Genomic DNA, 25,393 nt, shown 5'->3' on the forward strand with positions numbered 1-25,393 from the left:
ATCTACATGGATACTCTGCAACACATTCAGGTGCCTGCCAGAGGGTTCATCGAACCGCCTTTACAATTCTCTATTATTCCAATCTCGCATAGCGCGCGGAAAGAATGAACACCTATATCTTTCCGTACGAGCTCTGATTTCCCTTATTTTATCGTGGTGATCGTTCCTCCCTATGTAGGTCGGTGTCAAAAAAATATTTTCGCATTCGGAGGAGAAAGTTGGTGATAGGAATGTCGTGAGAAGATTCCGTCGCAACGAAAAACGCCTTTCTTTTAATGATTGCCATTCCAATTTAGTTGAATTTACGGCTTTTAGAGTAGACTGATTTATCGTGTAACCGAAGTTTAACAAGTTCCTTTTAGCACTCATGTGGATTACCTCACACTTTTCGTTATTTAGGGTCAAGTGCCACTTTTCGCACAATTCAGATATCTTTTCTTAATCGTTTTGCAGTTTGTTTTGATCTTCTGATGACTATTAGTCAATAAACGAAAGCGTCATCTGCAAACAACCGAAGACGGCTGCTCAGATTGTCTCCAAAATCGTTTGTATAGATAAAGAACAGCAAAGGGCCTATAACTTATCTTGGGGAACTCCAGAAATCACTTCTGTTTTACTCAATGACTTTCCGTCAATTACTACGAACTGTGACCTTTGACAGGAAATCACAAATACAGTCACATAACTGAGACGATATTCCATAAGCACGCAATTTCACTACAAGCCGCTTGTGTGGTACAGTGTCAAAAACCTTACGGAAATCCAGAAATACGGAATCGATCTGAAATCCCTTGTCAATAGCACTCAACACTTCATATGTATAAAGATATAGTTGTACTTCACAGGAACGATATTTTCTAAACTCATGTTGACTGTGTGTCAACAGACCGTTTTCTTCGAGGTAATTCATAATGTTCGAACACAATATATGTTCTAAAATCCTGCTGCATATCGACGTTAACGATATGGGCCTGTAATTTGGTGGATTACTCCTACTACCTTTCTTGAATATTGGTGTTTGTTTTAGTAATTCGATTTTTTTAGAGCTATACACACTTTCGAGATGGCGATGGATTAATAGCTTACAACCGCTCAGGAAGCCCCATGAACCAGACAACTGGCGATGGCAGTACTAGGTTCCTAAAGCCACCGAACGCGAAACGAGCTTGGTAAAGTGCACATTTCTCTTGCTCTCTGACAATAAGGCTGCGAAAGACAGTCCAACTGATGGGGAGCGACGCTGATCCATGACTGCTTTACGTTCACATGCACGGTTCAAATTGTGCATAGCCCTCTCGACAGAGCCCAAGGTGGGGTTCCCAAAAGAACTGAGGACAGATGAAATAACCCCACCTCTCGGAATGTCCATCAGTCGATATTGACAGAATGCGGAAGTGAGCGTAATAGAATTATGCAGTGTATTATTTAACTAGCCTCCAGGTTAGGAGAAGAAGGAGGAACTGATGCATAAGGCTTGTCAGCCTGTACCCGATTGTAAGTATATATGAGCGACATGGCACAGGTGCTAGGCATCCTATATCGGAGAAAGTAAACGTTTTACGTACAGTGTTCCTTCTTTCTTAGCGATGGACAATGGAGACATCAGCTGTGAAATATTGTGCTATCTGGAACGAAGGCTGTTCTCTTATTACTTTTCTTCCTGTTAGTTGTGTTTATTGTTTTAATGTATTTGCTATCGACCTCGAAGCAACTAAGATTTCATCTTCAGGGACTTAAGCAATGTCATCGATGTGATATACCACCACAAGTACATCTTGTTAATGTCACACAGGAGCTTCTAGTGTAGAAAGTGTAAACCATATGAAGATGCTGCTGTTAATTACCAGACTGTTGGGGAGACTATGTCATTGCCACATATATGTTTTCTACGCCGTCGTACCTCGCCACTGTAGGGTAACGACATTTAGTGGGACACTTCAGTCCACACAGCGTTTTACCATGTGAGCCGCGCGTTCCCCCAATAGTTATAATGTGAGCCACGCCTTCAGCAGTACCCGTGAGGGCCGGTAGCTTCTCTCTCTCTCTCTCTCTCTCTCTCTCTCTCTCTCTCTCTCACACACACAGCGACGAAATTTTTCTGTATTAATGTGGCTGCTTCTTTGTCCAGCACTGAACTGGCGGGATATCTGCCTGTCTGCTATTATAATTCGAGCTATCCGATGGCGACTGGCGTTATTTGTACCTTGACGAGGATGGCAATTTACTATGGCGATGGCAGTTTCTCCGGAATCGCGGCATACGCGGTAGTCCGTTCATACCGTAGTCCACGACAAGTCCATGAAAGATTGTTTAGAAATGTAATAGTTCCACGTGGGTTTGGCACGTGTGAATGCAGACAGTGTGTGAGATCCCCAATCTCTCTTTCTTGTGCTCGATTATTAACCTGACATCCAGAACAGTCTTTCACGACATCATCGTCTCGCGCCGTTACTATCACCTTCTGGTGTTACTGGTGTATGCTGCTAAATTATTTTATTGATAGTCTTACGACAGGCAATTATCTGGTTATGTATGATGACAAATAATAATGAAATAACAGTATACCTCCAACAAAGTCAGGTGCTTGACAGGTTGAAGTGCCATTGTGGGGCGACAGGTAGAGAGCGTTGCTGGGGACTCTCCCAAGTGTTCACACGGGCCGCCCGAGATGGCTATCCCTCACACACCATTACACGGCCGCAGAAGGCCTTCTGCGACAAGTTAGCCTTGCGGCGTGGCAGCGTCCGCCTCTATTACGAGTGCAAAACCTGCTCGATGCGAAACGGCTGCACAAGTGCCTAGCGAGCGGGAAGTTACTCCTTATAAGCTCGTTTGGAACAACTATTTTGTCTATGAATCCCTAACATCATATAGCATTATTTTATTCGTGCAATATTCGAGTATCGGTATTTTGTCACACTATCACTTTACCTAACGAGCATATAGAGACGAAATCATCGAATACTTCAATTGGTCATCGGACGGTAACTCCGAAAAATGTATTGTCACACTGATTCGTCTACTCACATTGAAATTAAAAATATTATTCCTTTCCATGTCAAAAAGTAGCTCGAACGATTATTAGTGCTTCCACTTCTTCTTTAGGCGACATCATTGTACAAAGTCTTTCACAAATAAATTTTGTCGGTTAAAGCTGAGGATGGACTCTTTTGTATGATTAATTTGTAATTTTCGTCTTTTCGACCACAATAATAAGAGAAAGTACTTCCAGTAGTAACCATGACCGTTTTAATAAAGCCATCTCTTGAGAACTGAGATCTGTAAGAAGAAGATTTTTACGTGTTGGTTTACACGGTACGAGGTTCTAGACCATGTGCTTTTCGGGAAGGAGAGACGTTCCAGCAACATGTGTGACAGAATCTGTTCAGCGGACAGTCTTTTTCGTCTTTTCGTAGTACATGACTTAAGTGGTTTATACTACTCTTCGTACAGAAACCAATTCCTGAGGGAATTGCAATAAATGAAGTTCATGTGTCAGTGTAGTCTTTACAACACAGTTTTTCGGTTCCGAACAGCTGTAATCAGTTCATGTAGTGACAGTAAAATGTCGTTTTGTAATCTCGATAGGGACGTTACGTTATAGCGACTGGAAGCTCATGGGTACAACTGTTTTTAATGTACTTGTAACTTCTTGTGTTTTTAGTCGCTTGGTCACGTACCCAAATCTACCACCTGAATACCGGCATAAAACAGAAGAAAAATGAAAGATACGGCGAAGACACGAACAACAGGCGGAACAAAGGTTCGATTTCCGTCTGCCTGCGGATGCATAATATTACAACTAGCAACCACAGCACACGACACTTGCAGCCTCAGGAACAAGGTCCAAGGCCGGGGCACAGTTCGCTGCAAGAAGCAGCGGCAGCCTTTAGACACGGGGAAGGGCGAGTAAGGACGCTGGAGGGGACTTGTGTCTTTTTATATCCTGCTAGTATATTTGCAAAATTTCACTAGAAGATACAGTACCGGACATACTTCACATTCAGAAATGACAAAACGACATGAATTCCAGTTCGTGAAGCGATTTCCACGGCGAGATAAATAAAATATCATTGCATATATCAGTGATGGTGCTGCGATACAAATAGCTTTTGCAAAGTTTTTGAATTAAAGAATGCGATCAGAGAATTAGTGGTTCTTGTGAACCTTGTTGTCAAAAATCTGAAACTGGTTTGATGCAGCTCTCCACGCAAGATCTTTCACATCTGCATCAGGCGCAGATCTAAGGAGAGTCATGGAAAACCATCCCTCGCTCGCCCCCCTCCTTCCCCCCCCCCCCCAAAAAGAGACATTTAAGCTTTCATATTTCTACGTGTATCAATTCTCAAATTACCTGGATAAATTTTGGGAACTAAAGTAGCATGAAGACAGTTTAAAAATATTATGGAATTCCGCAAAATTACAGCTTTGTTTAACGCAGGATACTGTTCAGTGGTTTGCTGGAGGGTGCCAAGCGATGTAGTAAGCATCAACCATAGGGAATTATTATTATTATTATTATTATTATTATTATTATTATTATTATTATTATTATACTTAAGCATTTTATATTATTATTATTATTATTATTATTATTAAATATTAGGCAATATGGGACGTTATGTTTGGGAATGGTGAGGGAGGAGAAAGTTAGAAACTATAAGCCAATCCCCAAATCCAAGAATCCAACTCTGGATACGTGCCTGACCACCAGCATAGCTACTGGAGACTGCATCTGTTCAACGTACTTACAGTATTTAAACTTTGGTACCCCACATTACACTCCTATCAGGAAATTACCAAACTAATTTCTAGATTACTTGCGAATTGTCCTTTCAGCCTATCCCCCCTCGGGTCAATCAAGCTACATTTGAAGACAATATTTCCGCTGTCCGCCACATTTCATTTTTCGTAATGCATCAGTAGCATAGATAACTCATTAATGATTGCATCAGTGTGTTTGATATTTAGAGAGAGTAATTAGCAGTTTATTACTTTATTACATTCTTATGCTTATATCTATTTGCAAAGTCATAGCTGTGAACGACTGTTCTCTTCTCGAGGAAGAAATAATTTATTATAAAGAAAAGGTTGGTATTCAACTATCTTGATAGGGAAGTCATTACGCCTTTTAAATGCCAAGCTTCTTCTTCTGTTCCGTTTTTGGAACGCCTTTTCTTTGAGAGAAAGTGGGCGGTCCCCGCAGACAGTGGTCATCATGGGGCTACGAAGTGGCCTTGCCTTTTCCATTCTTTGGTGCGGCTTTTCTTTGGAAGAAGTCTGCGGCAGACAGATTGCAGTGGAGATGCTAGCCAATAAGCAGTGGTTGAGCAAAGTTCATGTAATAGTTAGCTCTAAAAGATTTTTATGTTTTGCGCTAATAATGGTGCATTTTATTGAGGAATGCCATAATTAGTACATTCGCGGTAATAAGTCGTCTCTTGTAAACTGTAGCTGTGGAGGCAACATATTTCCAGGAAAAACCGGTGTTGCAAGCATTACATCATCATTGTATCGAGAGTTCCAAAAGGTAGACAATAGGCCGTATTCGATCCAAATAATATGAGACGTTAAAATACTGAGATAGTTCATTCGCACCAATCCTTATCTCTACTGCGTATGAAAAGACAAGCGACACTGGACTCGCATTCGGGAGGACGACGGTTCAATCCCGCGTCCGGCCATCCTGATTTCGGTTTTCCATGATTTCCCTAAATCACTTCAGGCAAATGCCGGGATGGTTCCTCTGAAAGGGCACGGCCGACTTCCTTCCCAATCCTTCCCTAATCCGATGAGACCGATGACCACGCTGTCTGGTCTCCTTCACCAAACCAACCAACCAACCAAAAGACAAGCTACTGACGATTATTTTGTACTTTGTATTATTCTAAACATTCTGTGGCTGTGAGCTCAGCAACCGTGTATGCAGTTATATAAAATATGTCAGCAAACCGGTTGCACACAATTAAAAAAACACATTAACCAGATTTCGATGGTTCTATCTTCATGGGAACGGTAAAAGTTACTTAAAGGTATAAATAATATACATAAAATAGATACGTATGGGAAAATTCTCAACCAAAACCAGAAAACTGTACTTACATGAAATCTCATAACAACTTTATAATTTCTGCAACAGTGACCTCGTCAAATGGCATGTTTGTGTTCCATGAGTCAAGAATAAAAATCATAATAAGAAAGGCAGACAGTTATCACAGAATGATAAAACCATGGTTTCAAGTGGCGGCACAAATTAACAGATGTGGCCAGCTAAGACCGCCACATACACGGCGTAAGGGGGTCAGACTAAACGGCATGTAAGCCGACACTGCCATGAGATGGACACGAGGATTAGTAGTGCCATCTAGTAACAAAGCGGCAAACTTATAAACATCTGCGTTAAGAGCAAAATTACATGGCTGTAGGTAGGCACTAGTAACAAATAGTACCCAGATAATGGGCAATATGAAAATTCGCAAAAATAGTAAATCAGCCTTTTTACAGTAGTTTTAAATAAATTAAAAAACTGACAATGACAAGTGGATAAGGGAAACGGACATCCCCAACGCTACTGTAGTGAAAAATTAAAAAATCAGGCAGTTCTAAGTAACGGCTACAAACCTTGAAAGAAGTTTTTATTACGCAACTCTAATTGTTCGTTAAGAATAAAACCTTCTTTAAGCGGGAGGTGTTTGAAAATTTCCAATTCTTAAAGAATATCGAGTCTGAGACCATTTTCCTCGGAGTGTAGGATACTGACATCTTGCAGTTCTTTGGGTTTATGCCCTGTGATTAACAAGTGGTCGGCACAGGATGATTTATATTTTATAAACTCTTGACTTTTGCAAATGACACTGTGTTGAATCCAGATTGTGAATAAGATCGTTTTTTCGGGAATTATTGGCGGAAAAAGCTACTCTGCAATCATATTTCTTTTGCACAAGACGCTGTATTCTGTAAGAGACAGGTCCAAGAAATGGTACGGAAATAAAATTTTTCTGATCTTTTCGTCATTTATGGAAACGCCCAGAGTGGTGATTCTGTTCTTCGTTTTATTATTGAAAATGTTACTTACTGTGATGGGTTAGTAGCTATTATTAACTGCAATATTTTTGATCAATTTTCAATTAATGACCAAAATGATCAGATAAATTTTAGTTCCACACCATCTCTTCGATCTGTCTCTTACAGAATACAGCGCCATCTGCAAATCAAATGTGATTACAAAGTAGCTTTTTCCGCCAATAGTTCTCGAAAAAAATAATCTTATTCACAGTCTGAATTCAACACAGTCTCATTTGGAACAGTCAGTTTCTAAAATCAATTGCGACTTGTACAGCCTATTACATAGGACAGACAGGGCGGGCTATATCTGTAAGATTTAGAGAACATCTCCCGGGAAAAAATGGTACTAATATTCATAATTCATACTTTGCCGACCACTTGTTAATCACAGGGCATAAACCCGAAGAAGTGCAAGATGTCAATATCTTACACTCCGAGAAAAAAGGTCTCAGACTCGATATCCTTGAAGAACTTAAAATTTTCAAACACCTCCCGCTTAAAGACGGTTTTATTCTTAAAGAACAATTAGAGTTACGTAATAAAAACTTCTTTCAAGGTTTAGAGCCGTTACTTAGAACTGCCTGATTTTTTAATTTTTCGCTACAGTAGCATCGGGGATGTCGGTTTCCATTCTCCACTTGCCATTGTCAATGTTTTACTTTATTTAAAACTACCTGTAAAAAGGCTGATTTATTATTTTTGCGAATTTTCATATTGCCCATTATCTGGGTACTATTTGTTACTAGTGCATACCTACAGCCACGTAATTTTGCTCTTAACGCAGATGTTTATAAGTTTACCGCTTTGTTACTAGATGGCACTACTAATCCTCGCGTCCATCTCATGGCAGTGTCGGCTTACATGCTGTTTAGTGTGTGTGAAATCTTATGGGACTTAACTGCTAAGGTTATCAGTCCCTAAGCTTAAACAGTACTTAACCTAAATTATCCTAAGGACAAACACACACACCCATGCCTGAGGGAGGACTCGAACCTCCGACAGGACCAGCCGCACAGTCGATGATTTCAGCGCCCTAGACCGCTCGGCTAATCCCGCGCGACTGCTGTTTAGTCTGACCCCTCTCACGCCGTGTATATGGCGGTCTTGGCCGGCCACAGCTGTTAACTTGTGCCGCCACTTGCAACCATGGATTTATCATTCTGTGATAACTGTCTGCCTTTTTATTATGATATTTTTTCTTGACTCATGGAACACAAACGTGTCATTTGACGAGGTCACTGTTGCTGAAATTATAAAGTTGTTGTGAGATTTCATGTAAGTAAAGTTTTCTGGTTTTGGTTGAGAATTTTCACAAATGTATCTATTTTACGTATATTATTTGTACCTTATATATTTTTCTAGGTAGCTTTTAACGTTCTGATGAAGATAGTCTTAGAACTATCGAACCCTGATTAACGTGTTTCTTTCTTTTTTTTTTTAATTGTGTGCAACCGGTTGGCTGACTATTACATTTTATATAACTCTGTATCATGACAGGAGAGAAAGACCCTTTTGTGAAACAAAATGTTTTTTTGGGAACAATACAGTAATAATTTATTGTAAAATGTCTTACATTCTGTTTACAAGCTGTGCCCCCCCCCCCCCCCCCCCCCCCCCCCGTCGGTGGTTCGAGTCCTCCCTCGAGCTGGAGTGTGTGTGTTGCCCTTAGCGTAGGGTAGTTTGGCAGTTTATGTTAGATTAAGTAATGTGCAATCCTAGAGTCCGATGACCTCAGCAGTTTGATCCCATAGGAACTTACCACAAATTTTTTGTTTACAAATGCTTATAATTTACTTATGCTTGAATCCCATCCAAGAATATCAGTAGTGTGGCATGTGTGCTGGCTGGAACTACATTATGTGATCAAAAGTATCTGGACACCCTCAAAAACATATGTTTTTTCATATTAGGTGCATTTTGCTGCCACCTATTGCCAGGTATTCCATATCAACGACCTCAGTAGTCATTAGAAATCGTGAGAGTGCAGAATGGGACGCTCCGCGGAACTGACGAACTTCGAACGTGGTCAGGTGATTGGGTGTCACTTGTGTCATACGTCTGTACGCGAGATTTCCACACTCCTAAACATCCATAGGTCCACAGTTTCCGATACGATAGAAAAGGGGAAACTTTAAGGGACACGTACAGCACAAAAGCGTACAGACCGACCTCGTCTGTTGACTGACAGAGGCCGCCGACAGTTGAAGAGGTTCGTAACGTGTAATAAGCAGACATCTATCCAGACCATCAAACAGAAATTCCAAACCGCATCACAATCCACTGCAAGTACTATGACAGTTAGGCGGGAGGTGAGAACTTGGATTTCATGGTCGAGCGGCTGCTCATAAGTCACACATCACGCCGGTAAATGTCAAACGACGCCTCGCTTGGTGCAAGGAGCGTAAACATTGGACGATTGAACAGTGGAAAAACGTTGTTGGGAGTGACGAATCACGGTACACAATGTGGCGATCCGATGGCAGATTGTGGGTATGGCGAATGCCCGGTGAACATCGTCTGCTAGCGTGTGAAGTGCCAACAGTAACATTCGGAGGCGGCGGTGTTATGGTGTGGTTGTGTTTTTCATGGTAGGGGGCTTGTACCCCTTGTTGTTTTGTGCGACACTATCACAGCACAGGCTTATATTGATGTTTTAAGCACCTTCTTGCGTCCCACTATTGAAGAGCAATTCGGGGATGGCGACTGCATTTTTAACACGATCGAGCACCTGTTGACAATGCACGGCCTGTGGCGGAGTTGTTGCACGACAATAACATCCCTTTAATGGACTGGCCTATACAGAGTCCTGACCTGAGTCCTACAGAGAACCTTTGGGATGTTTTGGAACGCCGACTTCGTGCCAGGCCTCACCAACAGACATCGATACCTCTCCTCGGTGCAGCACTCCGTGAAGAATGGTCTGCCATTCCCCAAGAAACCTTCCAGCACCTGACTGAACGTATGCCTGCGAGAGTGGAAGCTATCATCGATGCTAAGTGTGGGCTAACACCATACTGAATTCCAGCATTACCGATGGAGGGCGCCACGAACTTTTAAGTCATTTTCAGCCAGGTGTCCGGATACTTTCTATCACATAGTTTGTAAGACCTAAGTCATATTTTGGCTATACATCCTTGTTCAAGGCGGTCTTCTCTCTCTGGTTGCGGAAGCGTTTATCTAGTGGCTGTCGGGACGAGGAGGTGGCCAGTCAGTCGGTGCACGGAGCCACGAGGAAAGGTGGGTGCTTGCTCGCTTGGGAGGAATGCGATTTGTTTAAGGGATACGCCGTACACAGTGAGCGACCGCGGGCCTGCAGTACTGTGGATTCTGGAGACGTCGCAGCCTTACCTTACAGCAGTGAATTTGACTCATGGAGTGAATGCTTGTCACTATCCATGGACGTTTCTGATTGAAACAGATACTGAGCTTTGGTGTGGCCATATCGCTATTTTGTCACCGTTTTCCAGATACCTCTCACAGATTGTGTGCCGACAGAATGTATAAAGTGTGGTAGTCGATTTCGCCGTACACTGTGTTCATGTGGTTTTATACAGCGACAGATTTCTCACGATTGTACATTGTTAATGAGCAGTTGTCTGATTGCCTTACACTGTTTCTGTGAATCAGACTGCTCACTGCATTTTAAAATGTTATGTAATGATGGGCTTTGTATGAGTACACTTTGTTGACGTATTAACTGGAATGCACTGACATTCATACACCTATGGACGTGTTAAGATAGAATTAGTGCTTGGGACCCAGCGGATTGTGCCAAAAAAGTTACTGTTCCTTTTATGGTTCTGCGTAAACTCAGATTTCATCTCAATCTGTTTGAAAATTTGTAAAATGAACATGTGTATACCGAAAATGCAATTAATTCAATTTTTTTGGATTCTAAAGTAAACTAGTGATTGTCAGCTTAAAGAATGTGATAGAGAGTGTTTTGTAAATATTTCTTTTCTAAACTGAGGAAAAATCGAGAGTACTTGTCACCTGGTCGTTTATGCTTACACTTAATTTCGTATGGGGCTAAATGCTGTAGAATTTTATTGAATCAGAGCCTTACAACATTTTGTGTTCCTTGTGGTATCTCATTTATTAGGACAGTTGTTGTTAAGTAAAATTGCACCTTTGTATTTGACTAAAGTGTTCAGATATTAACCTGACCTCAATTGATTCCACCCTTTTAACTTGTTAATCTACTACAGTACAGTACATTTGGAAGCAGAGTATGGTTGATTGATTGGTTGAAGGTGGACATTTTGTGTTGCGATAAGGTTTTTTCTTGTATTCTTATACTGTTGTTATTTTTCAGAATGCCTGACAATGTAAAGTATCCGCCTTTAGGTGTGGAGTTAATCTATGTATTACATGACCGAAGTTAGAGACTAAAGGCACTGTCCATGAACTGGTTGAAAAAGTGCTTCAAAATAGTCAGTTGCGGTGGAGCAACACATTACCGAGGCCAGTGAGGTAAGTCTGGATGCTGCTGCATGACAGGGGTGCTACAGAGTGAGGATAGCTGGACGCCGAATCAAATACGGAAGTTGGAGGCCTGTTTTAACCATTACCTGGATAGAATGAATGAGCTAGTGGGTGGGGACAAGGAAAAAGCGCATAGTCTAGTAACATACGGTGATACTATTCGAGGGTGGTTTCAGATCAGTAACAGAAGAGTAAGGGTCATTGACGGTGCAGTTGAAGTGAAAGATTAAAATATAGGTTGGGGCAAATGATCCTTGATACTCCATTTATAAAACTGCAGAAAGAGTTACAGGAAATTTTAAATGAATATCCCCATTTTCCGTTGAATTGAGTTGATTGTAAAGTTGATTTTTGTGTTTTACGGTGGAGTTTCAAATGGAGTACGGGCCACGGAAATGAGTGATTTAGATGGCTTGAGACTGATTGTCATTAAAGTAAAGAATTACTTGTTTGATGAAGTTTTGCAAGTGACACAAGAAAATAGTATGCAGAAACAGTTTAGGACTACAATTTGTAGGTTAATTCCACATAGACCACTGCAAGAGTTCATTTATCGGTAGTAAGGACGTGAACAGGGGACTCATGAGTCAGTGATAAAGTATTTGGAGTGAGTTAAAAGAAGCGTGAAAGCCTTGGAACTTTCATATAACAAAGAGCAAGTAAACCGCATTATAGGCCGGTTGAACCCTGACAGTAGGCAGCACACGGTATATTGTCAAATCTCCATGACTCAATTAGATGAAGTTGTAAGGTACAAGCAGGCCATGGAGCCACTGAATTTGTGGATTCGTACAGGGACAGCCAATCCGTAAAAGGAAGAGCTTGTAGAAGTAACGCTTTACAGAGGAAACAGGAGGAGCAAAACGTCGACAGAAAAGCACACTAAGGAAACAGTGATTGACAAAGGTGGGTAGACAGGGGGCCACGTAAGATAATTTGTAGGAAGTGTGGGAAGCACGTACATCTAACATTGAATAATGAACCAATCTGCACTCTTCTGGATTTAGGTAGTACGATCTTGGTAGTTAATTAGAAATGGTTTCGGAGCACGAGGGAATCTGAGCGTAGTGGGAGAAGGTAGCAGATAACAGACAATACCTGACAGATGATAAGTCTAGTTGAATTGTGAACGTAAGTTAAAGTCAAGCTGATGGTTGATGAGTTTTCTTGGAAGATGAGGATGAAGGTCATTGAAAATTTTGCCACTGACTATATTTCTGATTCCCGTCTGGTCAGTGGAGCAGTTTCATTGTAAAATTAGGCTACAAAGAAGTTTTTTGTTTAGCTGGCATGGGCAAAGAAGCGCGGTGGTGATGGCTTGTAATGAACCCATTGAGGAAGTAGGTAATACGGGGAAGTAAGATTCGTTAGATGACCAGGTAGCTCATTTGCATGAATTTATAAGGGATAAGATCAAAATTGTGTGTGCGGAATTTCCCGACGTCTTAACCAACGGATGTGGGGGTTACCGGTTTTCTATAGTATCGGACCAAATCAATGTGTCAGGTTCCAGTCAAGAAACAACCCTACAGATTGTCGCCACCAAGGATACAAACATATGGGAACAAAATCAAATGTTCAAATGTGTGTGAAATCTTATGGGACTTAACTGCTAAGGTCATCAGTCCATAAGCTTAACCTAAATTATCCTAAGGACAATCACACACATCCATGCCCGAGGGAGGACTCGAACCTCCGCCGGGACCAGCCGCACAGTCCATGACTGCAGCGCCCTAGACCGCCCGGCTAATTTATGGGAACACGTGGAAAAGATGCTTGAACAGGGTATAATTCGACCATCTAAATCCTCATTTGCTGCTACTGTGTTCTTCGTTCCTAAATCTAATGGTGAGCACCGTCCCGTAATGGACCCTGTAAATAAAACAAAAACTTACTATGGAGGTCATTGCCGTTACTGAATTTGCATTAGTGGTTCAGGTGCTCTAAGAGAATGTGGGTATTACCCTCTTTAGATCTTAACCAGGCTTATAATCAAATACCTTTAGAGGAGGCTTCGCAGCCGATTACCACGTTCGTAATGGACTAGAACTTACTCGAATTTAGTGGTGTACCTTTTGGACTGGCGACAGTGGCAGCGGTTCTTTGTAGCTTGTGGATGCCATGTTTTCCTGTATAAAATTTAATGCAGTATGTTTACAGTATCTGAATGATCTGGTGATGTAGGAGTAGTTCGATTCAGGAACACATTCGGCACTTACATGCGATGTTCGAGCAATTAAGAAAGGTAGTTGTGACATCCTATGACAGATAGTTGTTTTTGCATTTGCTTTTATTGGCATAGAATTTCAAGGGAAGGAATTTGTTTTGACCCAGAGAGACTGGAAGCCACTGATCACTTCCCACAACAACTGCAGAATGTCAAGCAAGTTGCCAGGACCGCCGGGTAGCCAATGTTTAGGACATTTATTGGTGGCTTTGCGGAGAAGGTAGTTCTCCTTAACGGTGTAAAAAGGGATTTAAATTTATGTGGGGGACCTTCCAGAAAGCCGCATCTTTGGCCTTAAAGGAAGCGTTAAGGTCAGCATCGGTACTGGCTATCCCAGATTTAAATGCTGAATTCATTTTGCAAACTAATGCATCAAGTGTAGAAACAGGTGCAGTTTTGTTGCAGGGACAGGGAAGGAATCATAAGGTACCTACGCCTCAAGGGGTTAAATGAATTGAAGGAAAGCTATTCAATCAGTTCTCCTGGTTTGTGCAGCTGGTGGATGAGTATACTTGTACTACCGAGATGGGTCGAGGCTTTGAGTCCATCTTGGCTATGGTAATCCGTTCAGGTCCATCTTGGCTATGGTAATCCGTTCAGCACCTTGTTCATAGTGGTTCACCTACGTTCATATATTCTGAAGCTTATCAATTGCAGTTTATAACTTGATTGTGGTGCGTCAATGTCTCGGAGAGGAGGAAATGATACTTAAACACACTAGGTGCTTCTTAAGTATCAAGTAAAAATATTAATTTACATAGATAGCAATTCGTCGGGTAGTCATTGTTTTGCACTATTCGACAGCACGTGTAACACGAAACGGAACAGATGCTGTCTAGATTTCTGTCCAACTGACCATCCAAACCATAAGTGATCGTGTTGTGCAGCCAAAGGCACTCCATAGCATCAAGCCAGTTTTTTGGGCGAATACGACAATGACGAATACAATCTGCTAATTTTCGTTCACGGAACCTCCACATATGATGGGTACGTACATCGTGATGTTGTATCTAGGACCGTGAGTCGTCTGAAATAACGACGTGGTGCCACTGCTTTGTACGGAGTTGTCGCTGTGCGCCCCACTTTCTGGGGGCTCCTCTCTGTGGTGCTGCAGACTTTATCACGCTGTCTATGTGAGTATTTATCTGGCTGCTAACAAGCCCATTTCCTGACTCAAGGTAGGTCACGTGGCTGTATAATCTTGCACATCCAAGCTAAGAATACGGTTGTCCTCTCGGGCGCTAAACGGATATGACCGATAAAACCCTGCATGGCGTTGGACACGGTCTCCCTGAACCCATCAACTCCATGTTCGAATGACGGTTGCGGGATCCCGACCAGCCGACCGCTGTGGCCGAGCGGTTCCAGGTGCTTCAGTCCGGAACCGCGCTGCTGCTGCGGTCGCAGGTTCCAATCCTACATCGGGCATGGATGTGTGTCATGTCCTTAGATTAGTTAGCTTTAAGTAGTTCTAAGTCTAGGGGACATACGACCTTAGACGTTAAGTCCCATAGTGCTTAGAACCATTTGAACTATTTTTTGATCCCGACCAACACGAGAAAAAAATGTCACGGATCTGTTTTCCCACAAATAACTGACATTTAAATTCGCTTTATGAATGAGGAACGCTCTGCGTAATCTTCCATCATATACAGAAGATAAATGGTGTTACGACTGCTTAATTAGTGCAGCTGCGCGGAAATGGTAATCGTTTGCATGTAATACACTTAATGCCAGTTTGACGTTTGTAAGACGCCGCGTTCACAGTAGTGTCATTTTAATGGGCGACAATTTACACTCCTGGAAATGGAAAAAAGAACACATTGACACCGGTGTGTCAGACCCACCATACTTGCTCCGGACACTGCGAGAGGGCTGTACAAGCAATGATCACACGCACGGCACAGCGGACACACCAGGAACCGCGGTGTTGGTCGTCGAATGGCGCTAGCTGCGCAGCATTTGTGCACCGCCGCCGTCAGTGTCAGCCAGTTTGCCGTGGCATACGGAGCTCCATCGCAGTCTTTAACACTGGTAGCATGCCGCGACAGCGTGGACGTGAACCGTATGTGCAGTTGACGGACTTTGAGCGAGGGCGTATAGTGGGCATGCGGGAGGCCGGGTGGACGTACCGCCGAATTGCTCAACACGTGGGGCGTGAGGTCTCCACAGTACATCGATGTTGTCGCCAGTGGTCGGCGGAAGGTGCACGTGCCCGTCGACCTGGGACCGGACCGCAGTGACACACGGATGCACGCCAAGACCGTAGGATCCTACGCAGTGCCGTAGGGGACCGCACCGCCACTTCCCAGCAAATTAGGGACACTGTTGCTCCTGGGGTATCGGCGAGGACCATTCGCAACCGTCTCCATGAAGCTGGGCTACGGTCCCGCACACCGTTAGGCCGTCTTCCGCTCACGCCCCAACATCGTGCAGCCCGCCTCCAGTGGTGTCGCGACAGGCGTGAATGGAGGGACGAATGGAGACGTGTCGTCTTCAGCGATGAGAGTCGCTTCTGCCTTGGTGCCAATGATGGTCGTATGCGTGTTTGGCGCCGTGCAGGTGAGCGCCACAATCAGGACTGCATACGACCGAGGCACACAGGGCCAACACCCGGCATCATGGTGTGGGGAGCGATCTCCTACACTGGCCGTACACCACTGGTGATCGTCGAGGGGACACTGAATAGTGCACGGTACATCCAAACCGTCATCGAACCCATCGTTCTACCATTCCTAGACCGGCAAGGGAACTTGCTGTTCCAACAGGACAATGCACGTCCGCATGTATCCCGTGCCACCCAACGTGCTCTAGAAGGTGTAAGTCAACTACCCTGGCCAGCAAGATCTCCGGATCTGTCCCCCATTGAGCATGTTTGGGACTGGATGAAGCGTCGTCTCACGCGGTCTGCACGTCCAGCACGAACGCTGGTCCAACTGAGGCGCCAGGTAGAAATGGCATGGCAAGCCGTTCCACAGGACTACATCCAGCATCTCTACGATCGTCTCCATGGGAGAATAGCAGCCTGCATTGCTGCGAAAGGTGGCTATACACTGTACTAGTGCCGACATTGTGCATGCTCTGTTGCCTGTGTCTATGTGCCTGTGGTTCTGTCAGTGTGATCATGTGATGTATCTGACCCCAGGAATGTGTCAATAAAGTTTCCCCTTCCTGGGACAATGAATTCACGGTGTTCTTATTTCAATTTCCAGGAGTGTATAAGCGCTGTCCGATAACAAATTCTACTATTTTTCATCGTACTGAATTAAAAATCTATCTTATCTCGTCTGTTTTCGTAATTATTTTGATCATTGTAGGAAACAACAAACTCCACTCCTCCTTAAGAACGCTAATAGCATAGCGAAACGAAAAATAAATTACAATAACTGTTAAAGCATCCGTCTTAAGTTCCGTGGGAAGTTTTATTTATTCACTGATGACTAGTTTCGGACGGTTCATCCTTTATCAGATTATTCAAGTACGTAAGCCTTGCATTACAACCAGATGTGCAATACAGGCCACAAAACATGTAAAAACGTTGCACTATAAAAAGCAGCATCAACACATGTTCATAGCCGTAGTGCCACGTTTACGTGTTTTGTGGTCTGTAATGCACATCTAGTTGTAACGCAAGACTTATGTACATGGATGATTTGATAATGGACAAACTGTCCGAAATCAGTCATCGGTGAATAAATGAAACTTCCTACTCAGTTTATGGCGGTTCCTCTAACAATTATTGTAATCACAGAAAAGTCGTAGCCCTTTGCGGTTCCAGCATGCTTGACATACGCAAAAATGAAATTAATTTGAGAGCGAAGTAAATACTTCCCTTGTAGAGTTCTCCAGTTAGAAAACCTACGGCTATTAATTCAAGAACCAAAATAAACCACAATAAGATTTGCACTCTGCAGCGGAGTGTGCGCTGATATGAAACTTCCTGGAAGATTAAAACTATATGCCGGACCGAGACTCGAACTCTTTTTATATATTTTTTCATTTTGTTCGTTGTTGATCGTTGTGTTTGGTCGTTGCGGACGTCACATGACTTCTGTTCAAGTTCGTTTGTTGATCCTTCCACTCAGTTTTGTATTACAGAGGCCAACCGGCTCTCTGACCGAACACGCTGAGCGAACGCGTTCGCAGGAGAGCTTCTGTAAAGTTTGGAAGGTAGGAGACGAGGTACTGGCAGAAGTAAAGCTGTGAGGACGGGGCGTCAGTCGTGCTTGGGTAGCTCAGTTGGAGTTCGGTCAGAGGGTTAGCTACCCTCTGTAACAAAAAAAAACTGAGTGAATGGATCAACGACGAACCTCAATGGGTGTCATCGGACGTCCGCCTCGAACAAATTCAACGAACAATATCGAACAAAATGAGATTAAAAAAAAAGTTGGTGGAGCACTTGCCCGAGAAAGGCAAAGGTCCTGAGTTCGAGTCTCGGTCTGGCATCCACTTTTAATCTGCCAGGAAGTTTTACCAAAATAAACGATACGTTGAGATTTCCTACCCGTGCTGGTCTTAGCTGCACCGGAGACAATATGAAATAAGAAAGTAGATTTTAGTGGCAGTTGATGTAACTACTACAACGAATGAGGATAATTCCTGTTATAAATCAGTCTAATAATGCACTTGTAGATTCATGCAACGTTTAATTGTATCACACGGTTCATAAATTAACTGAGGTTGCCATTACGAGATTCGGTAGGTATGCGTACCTGTCGAAGTTGTCCACCTCAGAGGTGTCCTCCGGCGTGACGGGCGACGGCACGGGGCTGGCGGTGACACATACCGCCCACCAGGGCGACACCTGCAACAGGAGCGTCTGGTTGGCACATTCCCATCTCTTGTAACAATGAAATCGCACAGCAAGTAGGTACGAGTAGTGCAGCTCCTAGTCTTAATAGCTTCTCCTCGAGCAGATGACAACCTTCATAGATTATTTCAACCTAAATTTGTTAGTCAAATGAGTTTCGAGCAGTGTTTAGGACATATTATTTTTCCCGATTTGGCGTTCTTTGTGTAATAACCAGTTTCACACACCAACTTGAAGTAGGTTTGCACTCCTGCTTTCTTAAGGCAGGAAGGAGCAACAAGTTTACAGATGCTGTCAGGATTTGTTTCACTGGGGTGTCCACAGAGCTCTAGTCAAGGATTTTCTACTTCTTTGCGATTTCGAGGATTTCTTAACTTTTCCAGGTTTTCGTGCAATAAATCACGATTTTAGAAGGCAGAATAGCAGGAGAATTTTAACTCAAAGGGATCGCATTTAAGTAGCTACTTGTTGCTGTGAAATCAGATTTAATAAATAGGAGCTAGTATGGTTGTTGTACATATCAGTCTATGTGATAGTCGGGTCTGACAGATCTCAAAATAGTCTTCTAAATATAGGGCAACATCACACTTTTTACACTGCCATGCACTTTCACTTCTTTTCCCTCCTGAGTAGCACACAGAATACCTTTTTGTGATTTTTTTCTTCTCCTTTGGGGGTACGTGCATCGGGAAACGAGCCCATGTCTTGTCTGAAGTCTCAGAGGTGGTAATCGCTGAACAGGCAGTTCACTAAAGTGAATTCTACAAAAGTGTCATCTAAGAAATAACTCAATTTCTTTCAGATTTCCGTACTAAAGAATGAAATGTGTGTTGTAGAGTGTATAGTTATTTTTAAAATGATTTTGTTTTCTGTTATGTAATGTTATTCTGTGAAACAGCTAAATAATAAATAAATACTTTTTTAAAAAAGCATTTACTGTTGCTGTGAAGTTAGTGTAGTAGATGTTTTCTTTCTACTGATTTTGTGATACACAATGAAGAATACATACAACTGAAAGATAAAAAAAACTATTTTTCAATGCCCCTTAAGTGTGCGTCACATAATTGGAAGGAGAGTTGTTATTTGGTCTTGAAGTCTACCCACAAGCTCCCTTCAAACGTTCAAGGGCACATTTAAGTTTTATCACCTTCTGCCATGGTGCCTGACTTTCCCTTCTTCTCACTTTGCCTGTTCTCGTCACGTCAACAAGTTCATTATCACTGTCGAAAACACTATCAACACATTTATACAATCCCTTCTAAGCGTCATCACGAACTACTCTTTCCACCGTGTTGGTCGTTTACTAAGATAAACTACCACGTGACACACATTTTCTGTGTTTCGTCTTAGAATACTTTTCAGAGCTATCAGTTGCCCAGAAATTGAACTCCATGCGTTCATATGATGAGGTGCACATACGTGATCTGAGTTCGTCATAAGATTTAAATGCCACAGCAACTTCATGCGACTACCGTTCGTCATTTGGTGCGACTGCGTTAATATATATCAGCAATGTTGCACACTCTTCAGTTCGTAAAAGTAATCAATAAGCCCTAAAGAGATGCCTAAAAATGCTGAAGGTGAAAACACTTAAATAGTACATGCCTGGCGATCCTTGTTTGTAGTTAGCACTGTGTTTCTGACACGATCAAAATCCACTATAGCCGGCATACTCGTACTGAGAGAATTCGGTAATTGTGTGGATATTTAAAAAAATTATATATCGTTATTTTTCCGTTTGTCCTACATTTTTTTCTAGTATAACTAGTTTCTACTTGCAGGTATCATTTTCAATAGTTGCGTAAGCAAGCCGTCGTGTCTGTGTCGGAACTACACGTAAGAATACTAAGTGAGATTGAAAAAGAAAGGACATATAAAATGTTTTATGCTTCAAAATTTAACAGTAGAGAACAAATGAAGAAAAAATGAAGCAAAAAGGGACTGCTTTAAAAAGTTTAACTTGCGCGTTCAAAGTGTGGGAATGGTACCGTATTAGCAGACACCTCGAGAAAGACACCTATCAAAATTTGAAGCATTACGTTTTCCTGATACAGTGGATTTAAATGTTTCGATCTTATGTAAATCACCGTTATTCGCCTCGACCAATGAATCGAAAGCTAAAAACAAATTTGATTCTTGTACCATGAAGTCACACACAGTTGTACACTTAAACGCTGTTTTAGCTCGAAGTGAAGATTTACAAGTAAAGAACAATTTTAAAACTTCCCTTAAGTCACGGAAACAAAGCTATGCCTGGTACAAAAATTACTTTTTTATTCACTCTTTCCTCCTTCCTGTATGTGCACAGAATTTCTTTCGCACTCCAGGTTTTCGGCTCTGGGATGAACGTAATGATACAAATTGTAACGGTAATAACATTTACGCACTGCATGAACAATCCTTTAACGAATCTATAAATAGATGTTATGCTGCCCCCCTAATATTCTTCCGAACCTATTGACGACCAGTGCTAGTGCACCATACCGATGAAAGTGGAGCAGTGGTTAGTACGCTGGCATTGCATGCGGGAGGACGGCTTTTTAAATCCATACATCTACATCTACGTATATACTCCCCTAGCCACCAAGCGGTGTGTGGCGGAGGGCACAATTCGCGCCAAAGTCATATTTCCCCCCCTCTGTTCCACTCGCGGATCGCGTGAGGGAAAAACGACTGTCTGAACGCCTCAGTACGAGTTCTTATTTCCCTTATCTTTGAATGGTGACCACTGCGCGATTTGAAAGTTTGTGGTAATAATATATGCTCTACATCCTCGGTGAAGATCGGATTCGAAATTTAGTGAGCAGACCCTTCTATATAGCGCGCCGTATATCTGCAAGTGTGTCCCACTTCAAACTTTCTATGAGATCTGTAACGCTCTCGCGATGGCTAAATGTACCAGTCGCGAATCTTGCTGCTCTTCTTTGGACCTTCTCAATCTCTTGAATCAGACCCAACTGGTAATGGTCCGATACAGACGAACAATACTCCAAGACTGGACGAACTAACGTACTGTAAGCAATTTCCTTTGTTGAAGGACTGTATCGCTTCAGGATTCTACCAATAAACCGCAATCTAGAGTTCGCCTTACCCGTTAGTTGTATAATCTGACCATTCCATTTGAGATCATTTCGAATAGTCACACCCAGATACTTGACGGACGTTACCGCTTCCAAAGACTGGGCATTTATTTTGTACTCTTACAGTAAGGGGGATTTTCGCCTTGTTATACGCAGTAGGTTACACTTACTTATATTGAGAGATAACTGCCAGTCTTTACATCACGCATTTATTTTCTGCAAATCTTCATTGATTTGTTCACAACTTTCGTGTGATACAACTTTCCTGTAGACTACAGGGTTATCGGCAAACAGTCTAAGGCCGCTGCCAATATCATCAACCAGATCGTTTATGTAAATCGTAAAAAGCAGAGGACTATTACGCTGCCCTGGGGCACACCTGAAGTTAGGCTTGTTTCTGTTGAAGTCACCCCGTCCAGGACGACATACTGCTTCCTGTCTGTCAGAAAACTTTCTATCCACCCGCATATGTCATCGGATAGACCGTAAGTGCGCACTTTTTGTAGCAAGCGACAGTGCGGAACTGAGTCGAATGCCTTTCGAAAGTAAAGAAATATGCCATCTAGATATAAGTTCTCCATGGTTTTCCGAAATCTGTCAAGGTGAATGCCAGGATAGTTGCTTTCATCTTTCATAAGGACAGCACCGACTTCCTTTCTTACTTTCCCCAATTCATTCTTTAATTATCTCGTTGTCGACAGAACGCTAAAGCATAATCTTCTTTCATTTTTGTGCACGTCGTATTTGGGTTCCAGCAAAGGATTTAGAGAGAATTACCCTCTAAGAAAAAAAATCGACACACTACGAAGGAATTAGCTGAATGGAGAGGGAATCGATAAATGTGATGTACACGCACAGACAGACAAATGATCACAGTATCAGAAAAACCGGATGATTTGTTCAAGGCAAAGAGCTTCATAAACTCAGGAAGGAAATAATGCGGTGGTCCACTTCTGGCCCTTACGCAAGCAGTTACTCGGTTTGACATTGATTTGCAGAGCTGTTGAGTGTCCTTCTGAGGGACATCGTGCCGAATTCTGTCCAATCCCGACGTAGCTGGAGGGCCCTGCTTATAATACCGCAAACGTTCTCAATTGGGGAAAGATCCAGAGAACTCGTATTGGGGAAAGAATCGGCATCCCTCCGGAATTTGCCGTAAATGAAATAAGGGGAACCATGGCGAAAGACAAACTTAGAGCTGAGGGCAAAAAGATGGTCTGTACAACACAGTAGGATCGCGAAGCGGATAGACATGTTTTGTTGCAGCGCGTCAGTAACCGAAATGACATGCGGCGTAATTGGCAATGTGATGTTTGTGCGTGTGTGTCCATGTGTGGCGAAAGTCAGCGTTTCCACACGCCGCAATCGACAGTGCAAAGCTTTATCGCGCAAGTCTTCTTCGGATGACGCAAAGTGCCGGGGTTAACAAGGTCAGTCACGCCGCGGGTGAGTGAACACGTGACGAAACTTTCGGTTTTCCTCCTAAAGAGCGAATTTAACTCGCAAGCTGGCGACCTCATCTGCAGAGGACGACCGGAGAATAACGATTGTTACGAAATTCTTGAGTCGTCTTGCCGAAACGTACTGTGATAATACACTACTGGCCATTAAAATTGCTACACTACGAAGATTATGAGCTACAGACGCGAAATTTAACCGACAGGAAGAAGATGCTGTGATATGCAAATGATTAGCTTTCCAGATCATTCACACAAGGTGTCATGCTGACATGAGGAATGTTTCCAACCGATTTCTCATACACAAGCAGCAGTTGACCGGCGTTGCCTGGTGAAACGTTGTTGTGATGCCTCGTGTAAGGAGGAGAAATGCGTACCATCACGTTTCCGACTTTGATAAAGGTCGGATTCTAGCCTATCGCGATTGCGGTTTATCGTATCGCGACATTGATGCTCGCGTTGGTCGAGATCCAATGAATCCAACGACTGTTAGCAGAATATGGAGTCGGTGCTGGATCCCAACGGTCTCGTATCACTAGCAGTCGAGGTGACAGGCGTCTTATCCGCATGGACGTACCGGATCGTGCAGCCACGTCTCGATCCCTGAGTCAACAGGTGGGGACGTTTGCAAGACAACAACCATCGGCACGAACAGTTCGACGACGTTTGCAGCAGCATGGACTATCTACTCGGGGACCATGGCTGCGGTTACCCTTGACGTTGAATCACAGACAGGAGCGCCTGCGATGGTGTACTCTACGACGAACCTGGGTGCACGAATGGCAAAACGTCATTTTTTCGGATGAATCCAGGTTCTGTTTACAGCATCATGATGGTCGCATCCGTGTTTGGCGACATCGTGGTGAATACACATTGGAAGCGTGTATTTGTCATCGCCATACATGCATATCAGCCGGCGTGTTGGTATGGGGTGCCATTGGTTACACGTCTCGGTCACCTCTTGTTCGCATTGACGGCACTTTGAACGTTACATTTCAGATGTGTTACGACCCGTGGCTCTACCCTTCATTCGATCCCTGCGAAACCTTACATTTCAGCAGGATAATGCACGACCGCATGATGCAGGTCCTGTACGGGCCTTTCTGGACACCAAAAATGTTAGACTGCTGCCCTGGCCAACACATTCTCCAGATCTCTCACCAACTGAAAACGTCTGGTCAATAGTGGCCGAGCAACTGGTTCGTCACAATACGCCAAAAAATGGTTCAAATGGCTCTGAGCACTATGGGACTTAACATCTGTGGTCATCAGTCCCCTAGAACTTAGAACTACTTAAAACTAACTAACCTAAGGACATCACACACATCCATGCCCGAGGCAGGATTCGAACCTGCGACCGCAGCAGTCGCGCGGTTCCGGACTGAGCGCCTAGAACCGCGAGACCACCGAGGCCGGCCACAATACGCCAGTCACTACTCTTGATGAACTGTGGTATCGTGTTGAAGCTGCATGGGCAGCTGTACCTGTACACGCCATCCAAGCTCTGTTTGACTCCGTGCCCAGGATTATGAAGGCCGTCATTACGGCCAGAGGTGGTTGTTCTGGGTACTGATTTCTCAGGATCTATGCACACAAATTGCATGAAAATGTAATCACATGTCAGTTCTAGTATAATATATATGTCCAATGAATACCAGTTTATCATCTGCATTTCTTCCTGGTGTAGCAATTTTAATGGCCAGTAGTGTAAGTGAACAGGGTGCCATGCAAGCCTTAGGTTTCATAGAATTATTGTTTACTCTCTTCCGCAGCGATAATGGAAGATTACCATTGCCTGTGCGTAACTAATTGTAGGTGTCGCAAGTTAGCGTGCGCTGTTTATCCTTCAGTGACTATGTAAACAGCTGCTAAGACAAGTCAGTAAGATTCTCGTTGGATACCCAGAACGATACTGCGCAGATATAGTGAACATGTACCCAAAACTGTAGATCTGGAGAAATGCCCCGTGGGAAATTATACGTGGCCGATGGGAAAACTAGAAAAGAAATGACTTGGTACTTTTGAGGAATGCGGTTAATGAATAGATGTAAAAATTAAAGGGATTAATACCCGGAAAACTGAAAGGTATTATACAGAATAAGTAATAGAGTAAAGGTTGCAGACGGAGAGAAAATTCTGTAGGAAAAGACGAAGGCTGGAGCGAGAATCATAACCGCTAGTAGTGTCGGAGGCGGGAAATACACGAGGATTGACGGAGTACCAGCATCTGTCATAACGCAAGTTTCGAGAATAATAACAGAAAGAAGTG

General features: G+C 43.0%; 1 protein-coding gene across 1 annotated transcript in view; it reads right to left on the minus strand.

Annotated features, from left to right (window-relative positions):
- The window catches only part of LOC126184367 (uncharacterized), a 108,538-nt gene that overhangs the window by 33,367 nt on the left and 49,778 nt on the right, over nucleotides 1-25,393 (minus strand). The window contains exon 2 of the mRNA XM_049926753.1: nucleotides 18,490-18,581. Coding sequence (XP_049782710.1) covers nucleotides 18,490-18,581 — 92 coding nt within the window. The remainder of the gene's footprint in view (nucleotides 1-18,489; nucleotides 18,582-25,393) is intronic.

The sequence above is a fragment of the Schistocerca cancellata genome, chromosome 1, assembly GCF_023864275.1.
Source record: "Schistocerca cancellata isolate TAMUIC-IGC-003103 chromosome 1, iqSchCanc2.1, whole genome shotgun sequence".
NCBI lineage: Eukaryota > Metazoa > Arthropoda > Insecta > Orthoptera > Acrididae > Schistocerca > Schistocerca cancellata.